A 15,636-nucleotide genomic window follows, 5' to 3' on the forward strand; every position below is an offset into this window, starting at 1 on the left:
AATTTACACCCAAGTTAGTTAGCATATAGTGCAACAGTGATATCAGGAGTAGATTCCTTAATGTCCCTTACCCATTTAGCCCATCCACCCTCCCACAACCCCTCCAGCAACCCTCTGGTTGTTCTCTATATTTAAGAGTCTCTTATGTTTGCCCCCCTCCTTGTTTTTATATTATTTTTGCTTCCCTTCCCTTATGTTTATCTGTTTTGTAGCTTAAAGTCCTCATATGAGTGAAGTCATATGATATTTGTCACAGTAAGGTATTTTTTTAAAAAGGTATATACATTGTTTTTTTCAGACATAATGCTATTGCACACTTAATAGACTACAGTATACTATAAACTTACATGTAGTAAGAAACCAAAAAACTTATTTGACTTGTCTTATTGTGATATTTGCTTTATTGTGGTGGTCTGGAAGGAACCAAACTCAGCCTGCAATATCTCTGAGATATGCCTCTATCCACTTCCTGGGTTTTATGTTTTATTGTAGTTATGTAAGATGTAACCATTGCAGGAAAGCTGGTGAAGGGTACTCAGGGCTTCTCTGTATGATCTTCACAACTTCCTATGAATCTATAACTAATTCAAAATAAAATGTTAAAAACATTAAAGAAAATGTTTGGACTTAGGCTTCCAGAAAGATGGAGTAGATGTACTTTTCCCTATCCTACTGCTAAGTATAACTAAAACCCTAGAATGAATGTGTGTGTATGCGTGTGTGCACGGTGTGTGTGTGTAAAACAAGCATAAGAAGACTGAAAGGTGGAAAGAAGGCAGACTTTGGGACCCAAGGAACAACATAATGAGCTCTGGATTTTTCTTTTTGCTTCATATATCCCAGACTTGGGAGCAGAAGAAGCTAGCAACCAAGAAATACTGATAGGTCATAGACAAAGCACACCCCAAGAAAAGCCTGCTTGCTTTCTTTTAAAAAAGTTTTTCAAATGTTTATATATATTTTTGACAGAGAGAGTGTGAGCAGGGAGGCGCAGAGAGAGAGGGAAATATAGAATCCAAAGTAGGCTCCAGGCTCTGAGCTGTCAGTACAGAGCCCAATGTGGGGCTTGAACTCACAAACCCAGAGCTCGTGTCCTGCACCGAAGTCGGATACTTAACCAACTAAGCCACCCAGGTGCCCTGGAAAGCCTGCTTTCTACGGCCAAAGGACTAGAAAAGAGACAGCAAGATAGAAAACTTTTAGACAATAACCACTTTACTCCAGCCAAACACCACAGAAAAAACCCTGGCCCTATTCCTACTTGTGCCACAAAGACCAAGCGGGGACTTACTCTTCTACCTTTGTGAGGCTGTATTGAAATTCCCCAAACTCCTGCTGGGGTGGTATCAGAGAAGGCCAAATAAGGAGCTGAGATTAGCACCCCCATCAGTCAATAACAAGGCACCCAGCCTTCCTGACAGAGGTAATGGCAGAAGAGGCCTAGGTAGGACCTTAAGGACTTTCAACAATGTCCAGTGGTCATGAGGCTGCACACACCCCCATGTCAGTGGATCCCTTATGAGGGGCTGTGTGCTACACCCTGCTAGGGAAGTATACGTTGAGCCCTACTAGAGAGCCAGAACGCCCATCTTAGCCTAGCAGTAATGAGGAACCCTTCCCTTGTGTGTCCAAGGAGGCTGATTGTCAACCTGGACTTCTATATAGCTTCACCTGACAGTAGCAAGAGGGCCTCTCTCCATTTTGCCAGACCAGTGTGAGAAAAAGTCAGCAAAACAGAAGGTTTAAATAAGATCCAGAGTCTTATAATATGAAAATGTCCAGGTTTCAATCTAAAATCACTCATCATACCAAGAATCAGGAAGATCTCAAATTGAATTTAAAAAAGGTAATCAGTAGATGTCAATACCAAGATGGCAGAGAGGCTAGAATTATTTGACAAGATTTTAGAGCAGCTATCATAAAAATGCTTCGATGAGCAACTATGAACATGCTCAAAACCAATGAAGAAATAGAAAGTCTCAGCAAAGAAATAGAAGACATGAAGAAGAAGCAAATTGAAATTTTGGAATCAAAAAACAAAAAATTCAGTGGATGGGCTTAACAGCAAACAATCAGTAACATGAAATAATCAGTAAACGCAAGCATAGAACAGTAAAAATACCCAGTCTGAACAATAGAGAGAAAATAAACTTAAAAAAAAAAAAAAAAAAGGTAGAACTTCAGGGACCTGTGGGACATAACAAAAGTCCAATATTCATGTTGTCAGAGCCCCAGGAGGAAAAAAAGGAAAGAGCCAGAGTGCACTAGAACAAATAATTGTTGAAAACATCCCAGATTTGTAAGAGACATAAAGCTATATATTCAAGAAATTGAATGACCCTCAGTCAGGATAACTCATATACTTTTCCCCCCCAAGATTTTATTTTTAAGTAATCTCTCTGCCCAGAGTAGGGCTCAAATTTACGACCCCAAGATTAAGAGTCACATGCTCCATCAACTGAACCAGCCAGGTGTCCTTCAATCAGGATAATTCAAAGAAATCCACATCAAGTTATGTCAGAGTCAAACTGGTGAAAACTAAAGACAAAAAGTTTGAAAACAGCCAGAGAAAAATGATACCTTATTCTTGAGGGAAAACAATTTGAAGGACAGATGTCTCATCAGAAACAATGGACACCAGAGGGAAGTGGCAGAATAGTTTTCAAGAGCTGAAAGAAAAGAGCTGTCAGCCCAGAATCCAATATCCAGTAAAAATATGCTTCAGGAATACATGGGAAATAAAGATGTCCTCTGATGAAAGAAAACTAAGAGAATTTACTGCTAGCAGACCTACTTTAAAAGAATGGCTAAAAAGTTCTCAAAACAGAAAGGAAACAATAAATGAATGAATCCCATAACATCAAGAATGAAGGAAACACAGTAAGCAGAACTGTGGGTAAGTATAATAGACTACTTTTCCTGAGTTTTCTAAATTATGTTGGATGATCAAAGCAAAAATTATGATGCTGATTAATGTAGCTCCGAATGTATACAGAGAAAATATTTAAGGCAATTATACCTATGGGAGGGAAAAGAGACCTAAAGGGAGGTGGATTTCTGCACTTCACTTGAACTGGTAACTGACAGTAGAGTAGACTGTGATAAGACTGTGATATAAATAATGTAATAACTAGAGAATCAACTAAAAGCTATGCATCTAAAAGCTCTAAATACACAAAAACACTATAGATTCCTCATTTCAAAACTTCTTACAAAGTTATACTAATCAAGACACTGTGCTATTGGTGTAAGGATGGACATACAGATGAATGGAATAGAAAGAATCGAGAATCCAGAAATGGATTGTGACTTTTATCAGCAATTGATTTTCACCAAGACATTCCAACGGGGAAAGATTATTCAACAAATGATGCTAAGACAACTGGATATCCACATAAGAAGTAAACGAAGTCGGTCGCATTAATCGCACCACATACAAAAATGAACTCAAAATGGATAAAATTCCTAAATATCAGAGCTAAAACTGTACAACTTTTAGAAGAAAAATAGATGCAAATCTTCCTGACCTTGGATTATACAACTATTCCTTAGATGTAACACCACAAGCACAGCAACAAAAGAAAAAAAAAGAAAGAAAGAAACAATATCATCAAAATTAAAAATTTTTGTGCTTCAGGGGTGCCTGGTTGGCTCAGTCAGTGGAGCGTGCGACTCTTGGTCTCTGGTCATGAGTTCGAGGCCCATATTAGGTGTAGAGATTATGTAAATCAACAACAACAACAACAACAAGCAAACTAAAGACTTTTTGAGGGGGGGGATTGGCAGAGCCATCTGAGGCTTTATTTGGGAAAAGACACTTGAATTGGCTTTTAGTTGGGGGCATGGGCAAGAGGGGTATCCAGGGCAGTGGACTTCCCCTAAGGATAGGCTGAGGATGGGCTGAGTATTAGGTGGGCCTCCTGTTCCCGACGCTCCCCTGCATGGCTCCTTCCCCCCGCAGGCTGGTTGTTCACTTGGATAGGACATCAGACGACTTGGACGCCAGCTTCCCATCACGGATCTCAATCTTCTATACCACCACAGCCTTGGAGGAACTGACACGGCTGAGGGAAGTGGAGCCCCCGCCAGGACCGAAGCTGGACTGGAAGGTACTCAGGCCATAGTGGAGACCAGGGCTCGTGAGGCTCCCATAGGCTGAGCCCAGCCCACCTGAGTAGCCGCTGGTGGTCTTAGTGTGGATACTCATGGTCTGCATCCTAGACTCCAGCCTGCTCTCCTCACCTTCTAGCAGCTTGTGGCAGATGGTGATCTCAATGTTCAGAGCCAGCTTGATGTTCATGAGCTCCTGGTACTCCTGCAGCTTCTGGGCCATGTCCTGCTTGGCTTGCTTCAGGGAGGCTTCTAGCTCGGCCACCTTAGCATGGGCATCCTTAACGGCCAGCTCCCCACGCTGCTCAGCATCAGCTATGGTGGCTTCCAGGAAAGCCCTCTGGTTTTTGAGGCCCTTGATCTCAGCATGGAGTTGGCTGATGTTCTGGTTCACCTTGGAAATCTCCGTCTTCATGTGACGGAGGTCATCCCCGTGCTTCCCAGCCAATGTCTGCAACTCCTCATACTTGATCTGGTACATGGTCTCAGCCTCGGCCCGGCTGCGGTTGGCAGTTTCCTTGTACTGGGCCTTAACCTCAACGATGATGCCATCCAGGTCCAGGGAGTGGCTGTTGTCCACGAACAGCACCACAGACATGTCCCAGAAGTACAGCTGCCTTAAGAAGTTGATCTCGTTGGTCAGCCCTTCCAAGTGGGACTCCAGCTCCACCTTGTTCATGTAAGCTTCATCCACACCCTTCTTGGTGAGGACAAATTCATTCTCCATGTTTGCACATTCTTTGATCTCCTTCTCGTACTTATTCTTGAAGTCCTCCACCAGGCTCTGCATGTTGCCAACCTCCACCTCCAGCTTCAGCTTCTCCTGGCCCAGGGTGTCCAGCTGCCGCTGAAGGTTGTTGATGTAACTCTCGAACATCTTGTCGATGTTGCTCTGAGCAGTGTTCTGCTGCTCTAGGAGGCTCCACTTGGTCTCCAGAATCTTGTTCTGCTGCTCCAGATGCTGCACCTTGTCGATGAAGGAGGCAAACTTGTTGATGACGCTCTTAATCTGTTCCTTCTCCTGGGTGCACACAGCCTGGATGTTGGGGTCCACCTCCAGCTTAAGGGGGTTCAGCAGGCTCTGGTTCACTGAGACAGCCGTGATGCCCCCCATACCCCCCAGCCCTTCTGTAGCCCCCAATCACACTCATGCTGCTGCCCAGGCCACCCCTGAAGCTGCTTCCCCTGCCCACCTGGGACAGGGCAGAGCTGATGTGGGCATCAGGTGCATTAGTGAAGGGGTGGCTGCTGAAGGCCCGGGGGTCGGAGGTGGACACCTTATAGGACTTCTGGGTCACCCTGCTGGACATGGTGGAGGCTGGAGTGGAGGCGAGTAGGCTGAACCTGACTGAGGTTCGAGAAAGAGCTGAGAAGTTGCTTCTAGGGTCTAAAAAAGACTTTTTGTGCATCAAAGGACACAATCAGGAAAATGAAAAGATGACTCACAGAATTGGAGAATTTTTTGCAAATAATATATCTGACAAAGGATTTGTATCTGGAATATAAAAAGAACTATTGCAACTCAATGACAAAAAGACAACCTGATTTAAAAGGAATCTGAATAGATATTTCTCCAAAGAAGATATACAAATGGCTTCTAAGCCATGAAAAGATGCTCAACATCATTAGCCATCAAGGAAATATACACAAATTCTTAAGCAAATATTAACAATAGAATTCAGCAATCTATGAAAGTAATTATATACCATGGCCAAATGAGGTTTATTCTAGGGATGCAGGCTGGTTCAGAATTTGAAAGTCCATCAGTGTAATACACCATGTTAACAGGGTAAAGAAAAATCATATGAATATAACATTCAATGCAGAAAAAAAAACATTTGAAAAAATTGAACATTTATTCTTGATAAAAACTCTCAGAAAAGTAGGACTAGAGGAGAACTTCCTTAACTTGATAAAGAGCATGCACAAAAAATCTACAGTTAACATTATACTTAATGGTGAAAGACTGAATGCTTTCCTACTAAGACTGGGAACAGAGAAAGTATGTGTGCTTTCATTGTAACAGCATTCCAACTGGTCTTAAGGGTCCCTTTGCTTCAAGCTTATGCACTCCTTGCTTGCTGACCAAACTCCCATGGTCTGTAGCAGAACTAACATAGTCTCCTTGAGATTTTAAGACCACTGGCCTTGAGCAGTGAAGGACCCACCTTTCCCAGAAGATAAGATCTGACTACGTTCAAAAACAGTCGCCACTGGTGTCAGCAAATCTGTTCAGGGTCATGTCGACAAAGGACAAACCTAACCGCCTGGACACCAGCTTCTCCTGCGCATAGCCCCCCTCCCTTTTCCCATAACAACTTCCTCTCCTTCTTCTCCCCCTCCCCCTCCTCCTCCTTCATCTTTCTTGTTTTAGAGAAAGAGAGACAGAGCATGAGCAGCAGAGAGAATCAGAGGGAAAGAGAGAGAATCCCAAGCAGGCTTCACGCTCAGAGTGAGGTCTGATCCAGGGCTTGATCCCATGACTGTGAGATCACAACCAGAGCCAAAATCAAGAGTCATTTGCTCAACTGATTGAGCCACTCAGGCGCCCCACCCCCATGACTACTCCCTTAAAACCTTCCATCTTCCCTGGTTGCTGGCTTCCTGAATAAAGCAACCTTTCCTTTCACAGGGATCACTTGCCTCCCAAGTATTGATTGAGTGGCAAGCAGCAGAACCTGTTCTCTATCTAGTAACATCACCAGACCTATTAAACAAAGTGCCAGGAATTGTAGCCTGCTCTATAAGTCAAGGAAAGGAAATGAAAGACATTCATATCAGAAAAGTAGAAATGCTCTGTATACGGAGTGTATTAATGTCAATATTCTGGTTTGTGATATCATACTGAAGTTTTACAACATGTTACCCTTGGGGGAACTGAGTAAAGGATACAGGAATATCTTTGCATTATTTCTTCCAACTGAAAGTTAACATACAATCATCTCAAAATGTTTAACTTTAAAAAAAAGTACGGATTGGGCCCAAGTTCCTTTTATTTATTTATATTTTATTTTAAAAGTATTTTTAAATGTTTATTTATTTTGAGAGAGTGAGACCGAGCATGAGTGGGAGGGGGTAGAGTGAGAAGAGAGAGAGAGAGAGAGAGAGAGAGAGAGAGAGAGAGAATCTTAAGTAGGCTCCACGCTGTCAGTGCAGAGCCCATCATGGGGCTTTATCTCACCAACCATAAGATCATGACCCGAGCCAAAGCCAAGAGTTGGTTGCTTAACCAACTGAGCCACCAGGGTACCCTCTTTTATTTTTATATGCTTTGCATTCTTAGCATTGCAGGAAAAGATGAACACATTAATATTATTTGTTAGACTATGAATTCTCCTATTCCACTGTCCCTAGAGGGGCCATATATTTTTTTTAGAGCATGAGTTTTTCCTTTCAACAAAAACAATTCATTCACCGGGCATGATGAATTGTTCAACAAGGATTCTGAGTCTCTGAGCTTGGGGAGGCTTTGTTTTACATAGCTGATGTCAGATATCCAATCAGCTGCTAGGGTTCTCCAGGAAAAGAAGTACAAAATGCAAGAAATTGCCTCAAGGCCGCTACAGCTGGCAGGTGAATTGGGAGAGAGTGATAATGGTCAATAATCCTGGCAAGAAATTTCTTCCATAGGATCTATTGGTTCCTGGAATGTTTTCAGTTGAGAGGTGGGCAGAGGGACAAATAATGATAGACTGTGCAGTCCTGCTGGAGGGATTTGGGTAGTAGAGCACCCAGGCTGAGGATTATTTGCTTCCTTTTTAAAAAGGTAATTTTGGGGGGCGCCTGGGTGGCTCAGTCGGTTGGGCGTCCGACTTCGGCTCAGGTCATGATCTCGCTGTCCGTGAGTTCGAGCCCCGCATCGGGCTCTGTGCTGACGGCTGGGAGCCTGGAGCCTGTTTCGTATTCTGTGTCTCCCTCTCTCTCTGATCTTCCCCCATTCATGCTCTGTCTCTCTCTGCCTCAAAAATGAATAAACGTTAAAAAAAATAAAAAGGTAATTTTGGGGGCACCTGGGTGGCTCAGTCGGTTGAGCGTCTGACCACTCTGCTCCTGAGTTGGAGCCCCGCATGGGACTCTGCTGACAGCTCAGAGCCTGGAGCCTGCTTCGGATTCTGAGTCTCCCTCTCTTTCTGCCCCTTCCCCACTCATGTTCTCTCTGTCTCTCTCAGGAATAAACTTTTTTTTTAAAGGTAATTTGTGGGAACTTCTAGGGAAAATTGAACTTATTACAAGGTACACATAGGAATACACGAATTTTGTTGGTTATTTTAAAAATTTAACATTTATATAGTTGACCGTGCTTAAACTATCTCTGGAATCAGGCAACAATTGTATTATGTGCACGTATTAGGTGCATACATTACCTATTCACAAATATGAATAGCTGGCCAGATTTCCTATAAGCCTGTCTCAGAGAGTATTTTACCAGGCTTTTGCTCTACGATTTAAGTCCAGAAAACTGCCATCTTTTCATCTTTGCCACCGGTTCTACAGGTGTCCCCCAGCATATGGGTTACACTTTTAAATGCATGAACGAAATAGAGTGGAAATAGCAACTAGATTGAGAGGAAGAACACTTGGGTTCTAGTCCTGAGTCTCACTAAGTAGCTGTGGCTGTGGGCAAGCTTTTTCAACTATTTTCCTGGGCTTCAGTTCCTTACGTGTTGGGTAAACATTTGCCTATTGGTTAGCCAGGGAGAGATTAAGAGGAGCACCAAGATAGACGGTGACACGGCGCCCCCTTCTCAGTTCTTTAGCACAAAGCAGCAGACCGCGGTGGTTCTAAGGGTCCGTGACGTTCTTGAGACTATTTGTCACTCCTCAGTCCGATTCCTGGACTGGCGTTAGTTGGTGCTCAACCAATAAAGAATGACCGTATGAAGGAAGTGAACGAGAAATGGGCCAAGGGCTGCGCAATTATCTGGCGAATTCCTGCCAAAAATTATAAACATGCCGTCTTTTCCCTTATGTTTCAAAGCAATTGCCGGAGTGTGAACCTTGTATAGTTCGGAGGCGAAACCTTTCAGTGGCTGACCGCAGGGCAGAAAGAGAGAGTACGGAGTTAGCTCTCCCACCCGTCGCTGCGCGTGCGCGCGCTCGCCCCGCCCCTCACCACGCGCCAGCCCCGCCCCTCGTCACGCGCGCCCCTCTCGCAGCTCGCGCCTCCGGCCGCTGCGAGCCGGGCTAGCAGCGCGCGGTCTTCGCGTCGCTCCCCGCTGGCTACCGCGGCGCCGCGCGGGTGGGTGGGATCGTGGCGGAGCTCCCGGCGCCGGGGCAGGGGCGGGAAAGCGCCATGGCGGCGGCTGTGGCGGCGGCATCCGGTCCCCGCGCCGCGGAGAGTTGAGGGGCCGCCTCTTCACGACTGAGGAGGCCACAGCTGCCCGCCTGCCTTCCACGCGGGCCGCGGCTCCGGCATGGCCGGGATCATTAAGAAGCAGATCCTGAAGCACCTGTCCCGGTGAGAGCGCCAGCGCCGGCCCCCAGCCGTCCCGGGGCCCTTCCTAACCCCCTTCGACCCTCCTCCCGTGCCCCCTGCTTCGGGCCGGTCTCCCTTTCTTCAGCCCGAGCCGGGACTCCGTGGCGGCCCTCGCCTCAACTCGAGCTGGACAGCCTCCGGCCCGCTCCGCTGGCCCCGACCGTTGTCACCACTCTTCTTCCCTCGCCCTGGGCCCTCCAGTGCTGGGCGCTCCTGCCCTCGGGGGGCACTCCAGGCTCTCCCCTCCACTCTCGCAGCCTCCGTATCCCTCCTGGCCGGCCTCCCCCGCACTCAATTCCCACACAGCCGAACAGGTCACCCCGTCCTCGCTTGCACGTCCCCCAGACACTCAGACCGTCCCCTCCGAGGCCCCCAGGGATGCCACCCTTTCCTGTCCGACCCTGCCTTTTCCTCTCCCCTTTGGTTCCTCTGCCCGCCTCCTTACCGGCCCCACCAACCCTTCCACCGCTTCCTCTCTCTCTCCTTCCTGGTACTAGGTCCAGACTAGACCCTTTATCCTCACGGCCTCCTCCGTGACCCCTAGTCCTTCATAATCCATTTTCCGCTCGGATTTCCAACTCCGACACTGGTTTCTTCCTTCCTAGAAGCTCCCAGCTCCTCCACTTCTTTGGCTGACCCTGTTGCATCACCCCTGGAAAGGATATAATCCCTGCACCCGGGGCCATTCCCTTGATCTCTTTTCTCCCTCCTTTGCTTCTCTTCTCATTACACAAACTAAATGGATAAAGGTGATGAGAGTTGGGCATAAAGTTTCAACAACCTTCCCTTTAAGATGTGGAGGATTTTTGACAGCCTGTGAAATGAACTAACAAAGTCCACTTCTTTGCAGCCATTTATTAAGCAATGTTATGTCCCTCAGTAATTTGGGGGGGGGGGGTGGGAAGGCTGGTGTCCGGCAAAACAGTTTCCAGTAACTGGGTAACTGCTGACTCCTGTGTTACCGTTGCAGGTTGTCAGAACCGGTATGCGCAAAAATTGGAAGCCTTTCACTTAGTTTTCGCTTCTTATTCCAAGGCAGGATTTGGGAATGCCTTAATACTTTTAACCAGCCTTCGTATCTCAAGGGGAGACTGATTCAAGCCTTGTCCACACTGATCAGTGGTTTTCAGGAGGTGGGATTAGGGGGGTGTCACTAGTCAACAGGGGGCACAGGGGACTTGGACCAATGTACCTTTCCTGGTCTTTTCACTGGATTGATGAGTGGTATGGTGAGAAGCTTTTGCTGCCGCTGCATCCCCCTTTCTGGCTGATACTCTGGCTTATTTACTGTTCTTTGATTTTAGACTTTAGTAATTAGATTCAGATACATCTGTTAGTTAATCACCATGTTGTAAAAGTAAAAGCAGATTGGAGGCTGGGACTGGAAAGTGCCTTTGGACCCTTTACTCAGATTAGTTTTCTAATATATTATTTTTCAGGTAGCATTCATCTGGGGTGTTCCATGAGTTTGGTTGTTCTGTATAAAGATTTAAAAGTAGGACTAATGGGGGCACCTGGCTGGCTCAATGGATAGAGGCTCTGACTCTTGATCTCAGGGTCCTGAGTCACTTAAAAAAAAGGTAGGACTAGGGGCACTGGGTGGTTCAGTCTGTTGAGGGTCCTACTTTGGCTCAGGTCATGATCTCGCGGTTCATGAGTTCGAACATGAGTTCATGAGTTCGAGCTCCGCATCGGGCTCTGTGCTGACAGCTCAGAGCCTGGAGCCTGCTTCAAATCCTGTGTCTCCCTCTCTTTCTGCCCCTCCCCCACTGGTGCTCTCTCTCTCTCGCTCTCGCTCTCAAAAATAAACATTAAAAAAAAACGTAGGACTAATGAATGTGAAGTGGTACAGAAAATTTAACTAAAGGAAAACTATTCATTTAAATAAACATAGAATCAGAATTTTAGGATTTAGAGATGATCTCACCCAACATAGCCTCGTGTTTAAGAGCCCAGACTCTTTCTGGTTTACTTTCTTTAACTGTAAAATGAAGATAATAATAGTATCTAACTCAAAGGGTTATTGTGAAGGTTACATGAATAAATATATGTAGACTTAGCACAGTGCCTAGCACATAGTAAGTGCTCAGTTAAACATGAGCTGTAGTTATTTTGGGGGCCATGACTTGGGTGACAATTTGATATAAGCCATAGACTTCTCCAGAAAAATACACATATGCAAACAGGTAATTTTTATATAAATTCTGGCGGAGAGTTATTAACCCCCAAAGCACATGCCTGAATCTTTCAAGGGATCCTGGAACTAGGTGAATAACCCCTGACTAGTTAGTTTCACTCTCCTCATTTTATGGCTGAGGAAACTAAAGCCCAGAGAGGATAAGCAACTTGCCCAAGTTGCAATGGAAGGTAAAGTAATGGAATAGAATCCAGCTTAGTGCACACATATTCTGTGTACTCTCTATGAATATAAAGTTTTTAAAGAAAAAATTTAATACTATACACTGACTTATTCAGTGGATCCTTGGAGATGAACAAAGTATCTCTTTTAGATGAGGTAGGAGTAGGTATGACAGACATTGGGAGAAATTTCTGGGTTCCTCAGTGTTGTGTGGTTGATAGGGAAGAGGAAGAGAAGGTTATTTGGGTTTGCAATATCAGGGCTCCAGGAAAAGGTGGTAGGACATGGATCTATTTGAGGGACAGATCAGACTCCTTGGGCCTTTGGCCTAATCATGTATGACATTTGTGTCTTTGTATGGTCTCTATGATACCTGCAGAGGCTGGCCTGCCTGGAGGGAAGCCACAGCTTCTGTGGCTTGCCATATCTCATGGAGAAAGAGAAGAGAAGGTATACTGAGTTACCTCAGTATGTTAAATAAATATTTGTAGGTGTTTAATAATTACTTGTGGATGATGACAGTGCCACTTGACCTGGAGGAGAGTGTCTTAACAGCAGGAAGGATATTTCAGTGACTCTCATGTTTAATTTTGGTCATGAAGTATAAGATATTAAAGTGTTTTGTTAGAATGCATCCTCCTTATCAGTAGAGTATTTTGGTAAACAAGATTTGAGAGAAGTGGTCATCAAGATGTTTTTGTTAAGTGCCAGCTCTAGGCCTGGCCCTGATCTGGTCACTGGGGATTCAGCAGGGAAGAAATGTAAATATCTTTTAAGGGCTTTAACCTATGGTTTGGATGACTGCTGTGTAATACAAATAGTTTCAATGTGCAGTATTCATTTAAATTGACCCAGGAGGAGACCTTTACTTAGAAACAAAAGTAATCATTAAACAAAATCCAAAATTGATTTTTCACTAAATTAGATTATTTTTGTTTTAGCTCACCTTAGCTAATGTCCTTTTGTAAGAAATGTGATTGATTGTCAAGTAAGTCAAGGGACTGTGGCTCGTGGAAAGAGCATGGGACTCTGGAGCCAGAGAAGCCTGATTCACCTTCCAGCTCTGCCCTTTTGAATGGGTCAGCCTTTCTGAGCCTTAGTTTTCTTATCTGTGAAAGATGAGAATAATGAAGAATACTAAGTACCTAGCACATTGTTTTGAAGATTGGGGATAAAGTATTTATTATAGGGCCCAGCATATAAGTAGGGTTTAATAAAGAGTAGCTATTATAACATGACCAGAGAAGTTAGGAATACCTCCGTAGTATGGGTGACAGCAAGCCACTTGACTGGCTCTTTTAGAAACCTACCAGAAGTCTTAATTATTTACTCTAAATAGCTGCAAGAAATGTGACCCCGAGTGACAGAGAGATGGCTGATAGGCATGATAAGTATTTTAAAAACAAGTATTAATGAAATCCAGAGGCATACAAGATTTCAGAGTCCTCTTGGAGAATAAGAGACCCTACTGTGAGCTCAGCCCTCTTAGTTTGTGATCAGTGCCTCCCCTTGTTATTACTCATCATCCTGAGGAGATCATTGTGGCCAACCCCCAGTGGACAGTGGGGAGCTGCAGGCTCAGAGAAACTGACTGCTGGCCCAGGGTCTGTTTAGGTGAAGATTTATAGGAGTAGTTTTAACTTCCAGGTCATGCCCCTTTTTACTAAACTTTACTTATTATTGCCTTCATTTCCTAAATAATTATTTTGTTCATTTTCTTTTCTTTTTCGCATGTGCACAGAGCAAGTGGGAAAGGGGCAGAGGGTGAGTGACAGAATCTTAAGCAGGCTCCACACCCAGTGTGGAGCCCGATACATGGCTGAGACAAAAGTAATCACGATGAGTGGGACGCCTGGGTGGCTCAGTCGGTTAAGCCTCTGCCTTCGGCTCAGGTCATGATCTCACGGTTCGTGAGATTGAGCCCCACGTCGGGTTCTGTGCTAACAGCTCAGAGCCTGGAGCCTGCTTCAGATTCTGTGTCTCCCTTTCTCTCTGCCCCTCCCCCACTCATATTCTGTCTGTCTCTCTGTCTCTCAAAAATAAACATTAAAAAAAAATTAAAAAGTAATCATGACTGTGAGATCATGACCTGAGCCCAAATCAGGAGTCAGACACTTAACTAACTGAGCCAGTCAGGTGCCCTGTGCATTTTCTAGTAATAGTCAAATCTTATATGTCTTTGTTTCCCTTCTTCATTTTCTTGTGTTGCTTCAGAATAAAGCATTTTTTTTTCACTTAACAAATAATGATAATAACCAACTGTATAAATAAGCACTTTACAAGTCTTATGATGATGTAATTCTCAGACTAACCCTATGTGGTAGTTATTAGGCCTATTTTATAGATGAAAAAATGAGGCACAGGGAGGTTAAGGAACTTGCCCAAAATCATAACTAGTAAGTGATGGAACTGAGATTCAAATGTAGGCATTCTGATTCTCTTTACTGTTAGGCTACTATAAGCTTCCCATCTTCTGAATATTTCAAATTGAGTATACTCTTGTCATCAGCATCCATATGAAGAAACAATATTACCAGCACCTAAGAAGCCTCCTTGTGTCTTCTGTCATTATCTCTACCAAGGAGTAACCACTGTCCCGATTTCTAACAATATAGATTCTACCTGTTTTTGTATTTTATATAAATGGTATCATATAATATATATGCTTCTATGTCTGATTTCTTTAGCTCAATGTTATTTTGTGAGATTAATCAAATTGTAGACTCTGCCTTTTCATTGCTGTGTGGCATTCTATTATGTGAATATACCTCAATTTATTGATATGTTTTACTATTGATGGACATTTGGTTAGCTTCCCAGTTTGGGCTATAATGAACAGTGCTGGTAGAAACATTCTAGTATATGTCTTTTGGTGAGCAAATGTACACATATCTATTGGGTATATGCATAAGAGTAGAATTTCTGGGTTGTGGGATATGCATATGATAAATTTTAATAGATGTTTTTAAACAGTTTTCCAAAGTGGCTGTACCAATTTCCATTTCCACTGGAAGTGTTTGAGAGTTCTGGATGGTCTGCACCTTTGCCAACACTTGGTATTTTTCGTCTTTTTCATTTTAGCCATTTTGGTGGATATGTTTTGAAATTTTTTTTTTTTTTTTTTTTTTTTTTTTTACACTTCATTGTGGTAAACCAGATGGCTACTTTATATTTGCCTCTGTTTAGTTTTTAAATTCTGATCTATTTGTAAATTTTAGTCACAAGCAAATGTCAGAACATCGAAAACATAAGATCTTTTTGGAGAAATGTTCAAATTAGGCAGGTTAAATAAAAATAATTAGGGTAATTTATAACTTCCACCCCATAAAATTTCTTACTTGGAATGGTGTCTTGTGTCTTAAAATGTAGCATTTAAAAGTAATAAAAATTTCAAAGCCATACGGTTGTATGTATCTGACACATAATAGCTTAATGTATGGTTCACAAATCATGAAATTACCTGCTTTGAAAAAATGATTGAGACGCACATCAGTGTAGCAGAAAGAACCAGGACTTTGGATTCCAGAAAGTGGCCGCACATTTTGACTCTGCTGCTTATAAGCTGTGCGTTCAGCAAGTCTTTCAGCTTCTTGAAGCTCAGTTTCCTTATCTGTGAAATGGGAGACAGTAATGCACAGTGTGGTTTTGAGGATTAGAAGTAATTTATAAAAATGCCTGGTCCTGAAAAAGT

General features: G+C 43.7%; 2 protein-coding genes across 2 annotated transcripts in view; one reads left to right on the forward strand and one right to left on the reverse strand.

Moving 5' to 3' along the window:
* Positions 1–3,769: 3,769 nt before the first annotated feature.
* Positions 3,770–6,460, reverse strand: LOC123608278 (keratin, type II cytoskeletal 8-like). The gene is given in 2 exon segments (XM_045497969.1): positions 3,770–5,239; positions 5,241–6,460. Coding segments are annotated over 2 exon segments (1,548 nt in total). The 5' UTR covers positions 5,520–6,460; the 3' UTR covers positions 3,770–3,970.
* A 2,757-nt stretch (positions 6,461–9,217) lies between these two features.
* UHRF1BP1 (UHRF1 binding protein 1) overlaps positions 9,218–15,636 on the forward strand; it is a 72,753-nt gene continuing 66,334 nt past the window's right edge. Inside the window, 1 exon segment of the mRNA XM_045497960.1 lies at positions 9,218–9,568. Coding sequence (XP_045353916.1) covers positions 9,525–9,568 — 44 coding nt within the window. The 5' untranslated portion in view covers positions 9,218–9,524.

The sequence above is a fragment of the Leopardus geoffroyi genome, chromosome B2, assembly GCF_018350155.1.
Source record: "Leopardus geoffroyi isolate Oge1 chromosome B2, O.geoffroyi_Oge1_pat1.0, whole genome shotgun sequence".
NCBI classification, from domain to species: Eukaryota; Metazoa; Chordata; class Mammalia; order Carnivora; family Felidae; genus Leopardus; species Leopardus geoffroyi.